General features: G+C 33.3%; 1 protein-coding gene across 1 annotated transcript in view; it reads right to left on the reverse strand.

Annotated features, from left to right (window-relative positions):
- The window catches only part of LOC106468457 (choline kinase alpha-like), a 20,383-nt gene that overhangs the window by 1,858 nt on the left and 10,052 nt on the right, over positions 1–8,473 (reverse strand). The window contains exons 5-7 of the mRNA XM_022396785.1: positions 3,761–3,874; positions 1,365–1,423; positions 1–21 (exon numbers count right to left, since the gene is read on the reverse strand). Coding sequence (XP_022252493.1) covers positions 1–21; positions 1,365–1,423; positions 3,761–3,874 — 194 coding nt within the window. The remainder of the gene's footprint in view (positions 22–1,364; positions 1,424–3,760; positions 3,875–8,473) is intronic.

The following is an 8,473-nucleotide window of genomic DNA, read 5'->3' on the forward strand; positions in this document are numbered from 1 at the left end:
TTTCAGGCAGTAAAATATTACCTGATGAAAATAATGTTACAGTCATTGTATTATCACAGTCACTTTCAATTCACTGTTTTAATATAATTAATAATTACTGTGGTTTTCAAAAAAATTCCAAAACTATCTGAAAGGAAAAATTCAGTAATTTAGTGTTTTGGTTTGTTTTTAATTTTTGTGCAAAGCTACTTAAATGTATCTGTGCTAGTGGTCCGTAATTTAGCAGTGCTAGACTAGAGGGAAAGCAGCTAGTCAACTTCATCCACAGTAAACTCTTGGGCTACTCTTTTAATAATAAACAATGGGATTGACTGTCACATTATAATGCCCCCACGGCTGAAAGAAGAAGCGTATTCGGTGACAGGATTTGAACCCAAGATCTGCAGATTGCAAGTCGAGCTTCCTGCCTTGTCAGGAATAATTCATTTAATGTTCCAAGTTTATAGAACTACAACAAAGCTTTTGCTAGTCTATGAAAAACAAAATCTTTTCTTACTGAGAAGTAAGCATGGTTAAATTGTACAAGTTTACTAACAAGAAACTTTTCCATAACAGCTGTTATTACTAAACAGCTTACAGAGTAATCAAATTAATCACGCAGAATAACTGCAATACAAATATATTCTCATTCTTACCAAGTCACACAGTCTTGAAATGTGCTCACAATTTGTAAATTCATGTAATATTAAGCTGTCACATTCATTATATTTTCATTTAAATTACATAATTTTACACTACAGATTAGCGAAACCTCTAGATAAAACATTGAAGAATCATTCTATTGTAATGTATGTAATATCAAACTAGAATAAAAACCCCCAAAAAAAGTTTTCACCATATCTATATAAGCAATCCAAATTCTTTTATTGGAACTAGTTTTTGGCTCAATGACCACTCCCGAAATGGGTCAAATCTATCTTCGATAAAATAATTTAGATTATGTATATAAATGTGATGAAAAATCTATTTATTTTTTTAAGTTATTTTTCTAGTTCTTGATAAAATTCTGAAAAAGTTTTATTCTACTGATAAGTTGTCAATTTTGAAAAAATAACAGACAAGTTCGTGTTCAATCAAAGTTGTACTTAACTGTCTATAAATAATTCAGTAAATCTACAAAAGTAGCCACAGTACTACCAAATTCCATGGTGAATGTCTTAAGTTCTTTCATTCATTAGCAGTTTGACTACAAAACTTATGTTTACTAATTCATAACCCATTTATAATGATTAACCTGTAAGATGAAATCTTTTACAGCTCTATAAATCACTGTATTATACATTTAATATTTATTATATAAATATTTAAAAATAACCAATATGTTTGCTTCGTTGTGTGAGAAGCTAGTATGATGAATTACACACCTTCTTGTAGATCATTATGACAAAAAACCACTGGGGATGCTGCTCTTTGAAGAAACAGCCTGAAAATAACAATGACCAAAAAAAGAGGAGTGGTTAGCTCATTTTGTAAACCAAAACATTATTTCTTTAACTGAATGTATGTATATATGTAGGTAAAAGTAAGTAAGCAGTTTTGATCCTATAAATTACATCAAAACGGCACTATAAAACAATTACGAAAGTTAGTTTAAAAAACAAAACTGAAATGTCTGTTACAAGATTATAACCAAAGAAGAAAAATTTGTCCATTGCCAGTCGTTTTTATTATTCATTAACTCATAATACTGAAGATATTTCATCTATCAAACATGATCCAAACACAAATGTCAAATTAGGTAGCCATTACAGAATATAATATTAGGGGTTAGGAGTTGAGTGTTTCGACGCACAACATCTCAACTCCTACTGCCTCTCCCTGTCCACAACCAGCTGTGGGAAAGAATTCACCCCTAATATTTTGATGTAAAAGGCAATTGTTCAAATAACCTTACAGTATAAATAAATCACCCTATATTTTTACATTTGTATGACTCCCAACCTCCACCCAGGTAAATTTACAAGTAAATGGACAAGCATCCATAATGTAGTGTTCAGTATGGTTTGAAAAATATCATAGCATTTCTTGATAGTGGTATGGCTGATAAGTAGCCGAGTAGATACTCAGACAGTTAGAAGAAGAACATCTGGATGAATACAAACTTTCAGCCAAGTTGATACTCAGACAGTTAGAAGAAGAACGTCTGGATGAATACAAGCTTTCAGCTGAGTAGATACTCCTGCAGTTAGAGGAAGAACGTCTGGATGAATATAAACTTTCAGCCGAGTTGATACTCAGACAGTTAGAAGAAGAACATCTGGATGAATACAAGCTTTCAGCTGAGTAGATACTCCTGCAGTTAGAGGAAGAACGTCTGGATGAATACAAACTTTCAGCCGAGTTGATACTCAGACAGTTAGAGGAAGAATGTCTGGATGAATACAAACTTTCAGCTGAGTAGATACTCAGACAGAGGAAGAACGTCTGGATGAATACAAGCTTTCAGCTGAGCAGATACTCAGACAGTTAGAGGAAGAACGTCTGGATGAATATAAACTTTCAGTTGAGTAGATACTCCTACAGTTAGAGGAAAACCACTCATAGGAGTACAAACTTTCATCATTTTCTGAGACAAGCCATAAAACCAAACTGTGTGCTAAGCAGAAGAAACAACTGTCAGGTGAAAAATGTTATAAACAGTATAGAATGAGACGGAGAACTTTTTTTTCAGAGATATAGTCCATAAGAACACTTCAATCAGTAATATCAACAAATGTGGAAGTCTGGCACTGATAGTGCCATACTGCCAAATTAAGCTTGTGCCATTTTATAAACACCAAGAGTTAGACGTGAAAGTGTAGCCAAGATACACAAGGATGTCCAACTTAACCATATCATAAAGTTTTTGGCGACAGTTTGGAGGCTTTTCAAAGCATGTCCACGTAACATCGATGAACCACTACCCAACAGATCAGCAAATCTGGTCAAATGTCTCATTGCTTTGTAGCATATATAAAAAGACTGGTAAACTTCTTACGGAAATCTAGTTCATATTTATTTTATTGGTACAGCTTCTCTATTATGGTACCTCAATAGTTAATAAAGCCCCCCCCCCCTACATTTTGGTGGAAGGCACATGATTTTTATTTTATTTTTTGTTACATTAAAATATATTCTAATCTATATTTGCTTTCTAGCTAACACCACAATGAATCAGCTTCCATAATACGGTCACAGCTTTTGTGTGTAAAAAAAAAGTGCTTTTCCTTGTGAATCAACTAATAACATTCTCTTCAAAAAAATCTAATTAAATTTTACAACACTATCAATATTGCCCACTTAAAAAAAATCTGTTTTAGAAATACTGATAATAAACAGTTACAGCAATTTCATATAACTAGTTACAAACCAATGCAGAACACTATCTAATAATGAGTAGTTCGGATGTAGCAATAAATTTATGTATGACAAAACTCCTGTAATTTTTAAGACACATAAAATAACATTAGTAACTTAGAAAAAACCCACCTTAAAAATTTGGTTCAAAAGCCACATTTTAATAAAACAGAAAGTTTACTTTGTACTAAACCAACAAAGCAGAGGCACATCTTTCCCATCTATTTGTCATTTCAGTGCTTGTACAAATTTTCATTCATATTCCAGCCCTATAGAAGCTTATAGAAGTGTTCATTACCAATTAAGCAGACACTTTACTTGCAAATGGCTTTAATCTGTAAAACTACAGTAATAAATAAATTAGATTAGCAGTTTTAATCAAACTAATAACTTGGGACAAAGTAAAACCTAAAAATAAACTCACTTCAACCACATTAATTCACTCTCAAGATTTTGTGAAAGCAAGTGATCGGCATATTCTCTCTTCGACACATCAATATTTTCCACACAGATATCCTTTCTTATTTTCTGCAACCACCTGTTATCACAAGTTGTAAATATAGTAATTAACAGTTGTGTTAATACCCACACAAACAAGCAAAATTAATTAGCAACACTTCTGGCTTTTAAAAAGAAAATAAAGCAGCATATTTCATGTTGTTTTGAAATGAAAAACTTAACTGCTATCAATAACTACAATATCGTAAACTTTATGTGGATTACAGAAGATTCACTACACCTTGCAGTATTTTATAAATCACAAAACCTTTAATAACAGTTATTTTAACTTCTTTTTTCTTTTTTTTGAGTACTTTAGGTTTAAAACTAATCAAATCAAAGTACCGAAACACTAATTTTCTTGTTCTTACCAGTCTATTATTCATCAACAAACACTAGTCCAGGCAGAATGTTTGGGGATCTTGTGATAGATGTAAGCATGTTGTTGCAGCTAGGTCTATGTAAACAAATACAAGTTAGGGAAAAACAACAAAACTCAATAAACAGGATGTTCTGATGAAAGAAGGTGGCAGTGTTGGGTGGTAAGTTTCAATTTATGATAAGCTCAAACTAAGCATCGCATACAGTGTGGCCCAAAAAAAGGTACCCATCCTTTAAGTTATTCAACTTCTGTATACCGATTCTAAACATTTTATTTTGATTTCAGATAATAAAAAAGAATGTCTAAACTAAACAAATTAACATATCACAAATGCTTTCCATTGAATCAGAGTTGAAAATTGTGAAACAGCATGTCAGACACTCCTTCATAGATGTCATGATTGTTTGAACACTGGTGGAGTCCAGTTTGAGCATCTCAAATGATTCAGCAGTGTATGTAAAATTAATTTGTTCTATGAAATATTAATAAAAATGTTTTGCTAGCTCATAGTTTGCTTTACTATAGTTATAAGAGCATTCAAAATGTGGGTAAATATTTTGGGCTACCCTGTATTAATATTAACTTCTGACCTAACTACAAATCAACTCTGTACTGAGTTTAGCTAATTAAATACTTTTTCTTATGTTCTTACTTATAGAGATTGGAATGCATTATTTTATCAGTAGTTAGGTACCCTTGTAGGATATGAATAAACCATGCATTTCGCTCGTCTTATAATATTATAGTGTTTATTCCGAGTTTCATTCTGTATATATGGAGGTCGAGATAGCCATTAAGTTGATTTTGTTCTAGCTGTCTTTGTTCCTTTGATGTTTTCTAGGATATAGTACCTGTTCTTCTTGGGGAAGATATTGCTGCAATATTATATGTTGAGCAAGGATGTTGACAGTAGTATCCTTCAATTGTCATTTAGGTGATATATAGACATTATGGCCTCATCTTTGTCAGAATGAAAATGACCAGTCACATGGATATTGCCTGTTGCTCTGAGTAAATGGAACGTTTCTTGCATACTACTGAATGATGGATTTAGTCAGTCTGGTACATGGATTCATGACTCAGTTAATCAGACTTTGTGTTACTTCATAAGCAGTATCTTGACTGAATCTCCAGTTATAAGGTGGAGCTATCCCACTGCTCTAAGGTCAACTCAATTTTGCACAAATATATCACAGAATAGATAGGAAAGATAAAATGTTGATGCTGTGACCACAGGATATCGTATTGCTGAGTATACAATTTCTGATTAAGTGTATACTGCACCTTACTCTTAGTCTTGAGTGATACAAGTTTAAAAAGGCTTAAGAGTTAAGGAAATGGTAGTTTACTCAACTAGAAGGACTCGCAACCAAGACGAAGAGTTGGCCACCATGGTAAATATGCAATGGCCTTGGTAAATCAAAAATAAAACCTCACTGACAAGTTTGTGGAAGGACAACAAACTATAAGACAATGTGGCATCACTCGGATGTGTTAGATCTTCTCACCATTAATGAGGCAGTTTTTTTCGCAATGTGGTATGAAGTGGTAACTTCAAGCCAGTAGCAAGAGAGGAAGAAGTCCTAAGTGGCAACTGCAGTGATTTCACCTTGGATAAACTTATTCAAACACTCACACTGCATCAGGTCCAAACCTAGCAGAGGGTTAAACAACCATAAACACATCCTGAATGGAAATGTAACCAACCTGGTATTTAGCGTAAGGGTAGAGGTATACCAGTCTTCTCATTGTTAATATACTATTACCTACTTTTCCAGGACATTGTCTTGGTAGAGAGGAGTAAAGCATTTGCTTTGAATGTGGAACATTGGATCACTTTCAAGTGAACTGCCCATACTTTGCTCAGCAGTAAGGTACATAAAAATACCGATTCTGATTGATGGTACAATGGGTGCAGGAAAGCCGACAACATGCAATGAACATTGTTCCTACAGCTCCTGAAAACTAGATGAGACCAAGTCCAATCTGGCCACCATCAAATAACTTGAACCAAAAAATGTATGTTCAGCCCAGCTCTCTCGGGACTGGGTGGGGCTTAATATGGTCCAGATGGAGTATAAAGGTGATTAATAGAGAACACTAATAAGTGACACATATCAGGCACTCTGAGCAAAAACATCACTCAAGACCGTTGATGTGAACTTTGTTTGGAAAATGAATGTAAAATATATGTGAATGGTCAGGTCATCATAATTGCAGGGGAAAAAGAGGCACTGGACCCAGGAATATTTATTCTGGGGGTATTGAGAGTTTATTGTTGGAACCTCATGCTTTTTGTTGTGTGAGTGGGTTTATTTTATTTTGTTAAGTTAAGTGTCATGTATCTTTATTTTAGTTTTATCTTACTTGACTACCAACATTAAAATGTTAAAGGATGATTTAGTGTTGTGTATATATAATTTTTGCATTTCTTATTTTTCTTTTTAGAATATTTATTTTATTTTGTATGTTGTGAATATAATTTTGTATTATGGCTACTGGTTCACTGTTAAAATGCCTTTTTCTATGTATGTAAATTGATTATTGTTAATTTGTATTCAAGGTTAAAGGGTTAATTTTCCTTCCGTATGACTATCAGATAATAATGGTTACTGTTCTATAGAGATTTTTCTAATGAAAGATATTTGAATTTTTTGTTTGTTGTTAATCACAAAAGATACACAATGGACTATCCGTGTTCTGGCCAATCCAGGTACTGAAACCCACTTTTTCCCCCATTATAAGCCATCATACTTACTGCTAAGCCGCTAGTGGCAAGATCTTTGAATTAACATGACCATATATTTAAGAATTAATCATGTTAATTAAAAAAATTTTCAGGTTTATGCCAGTTTTGCTTGTTCACAAGATGGAGATTATATCATAAATAACAAAGTTGTAAATTCAAATTATTTATACATGACATTTCATACATGGAATTGATAAAATGTCCACAATATTTATAGTTGCATTATTACTACACCATCACAATGCACAATACTCGTAGAGGCTATGGTGAATGATACAAACCCAAATATTATCGTACGTAAACATGTTCATCACTGACAGTGATATTGTATTACTCAAGTGCCAAGTTTTTCATTTTGTTATTACATAATGTTGCTGACTACATTGAATAAGAATTGCTACTAAGTAAAACTTTTACTAAAAGTACTCACATTTCATTTATCCTGCTATAGCCCTTTGACTTGCACACAATGAAAAACATCAACAAACTGCCCATACTTGAACATGCTAGCACTACATAATCTCCATAATAATTAATATATCCATCTGAAGAGCATACCACGATATGAAATTCCATAGTTTTAAAACAATACTAAAATTATTAATCTGATTCCGTCAAGCTGCAAATGCTCATATTTACCTTCCATCTTTATTCTTTCTTGTTGGTTACTTAACAATCACACAGCAGCCAACTCTTAGTCTGAGTGAGACTTGAAACAGTACAATTTTATCATGCACTAAAGTACTGCAAGTGCTGAAAGCAGTCACCTTCCACGGCCATCAGGGAGCATGCCCCCCATAAAATAATTTTATTCAATGAAGAAAATGGTATATTCTGGCACGTTTCCTTGATCAATGTGATGCTTAATTGACCTAGATCTAGCTGACCAACTACAATTCATTACAGAAAGCTACTAATTTAAACAAAATTTGAGATTTTGTTACTAATGCATGCGAGTACAGACCCAGATGCACGAGTCTCACACTGAAAGTATGAGTTTTAGTAATCAGGCAAACAGTAAGATTTCCTAACACATTAAATTATAGATTAATAACTAAACATGATGTGTTCAATTATTCATTGGCATAGGTTCAACTGTTTGTACAAAGATTCATATATAACAAATAGCATGTATTCTCAGAAACATTTATATATGCCATATTATTTGTTATTGTCAATGAAACATTCTATATTTCAATATTTTTCAATACAATTTTTTTCCAAGACTCATCTCCAAATTACTGACTGCCATCCATATTATATTTATATGGGTCTTACTTAGCTGTCACTGGTGATATTCTACCTGTCTCTTTGTTATATCGCCTGTCAGCAATCCCAGCTCAAGCTGTACTACGTATCACAATGTTTTGTGCTACTATCAGCGACCCCAGCTCAAGCTGTACTACGTATCACGATATTGTGTGCTACTATCAGCGACCCCAGCTCAAGCTGTACTACGTATCACGATATTGTGTGCTATTGTCAGCAATTCCAGCTCAAGCTGTACT

Source organism: Limulus polyphemus, unplaced genomic scaffold (assembly GCF_000517525.1).
Source record: "Limulus polyphemus unplaced genomic scaffold, Limulus_polyphemus-2.1.2 Scaffold3012, whole genome shotgun sequence".
NCBI classification, from domain to species: Eukaryota; Metazoa; Arthropoda; class Merostomata; order Xiphosura; family Limulidae; genus Limulus; species Limulus polyphemus.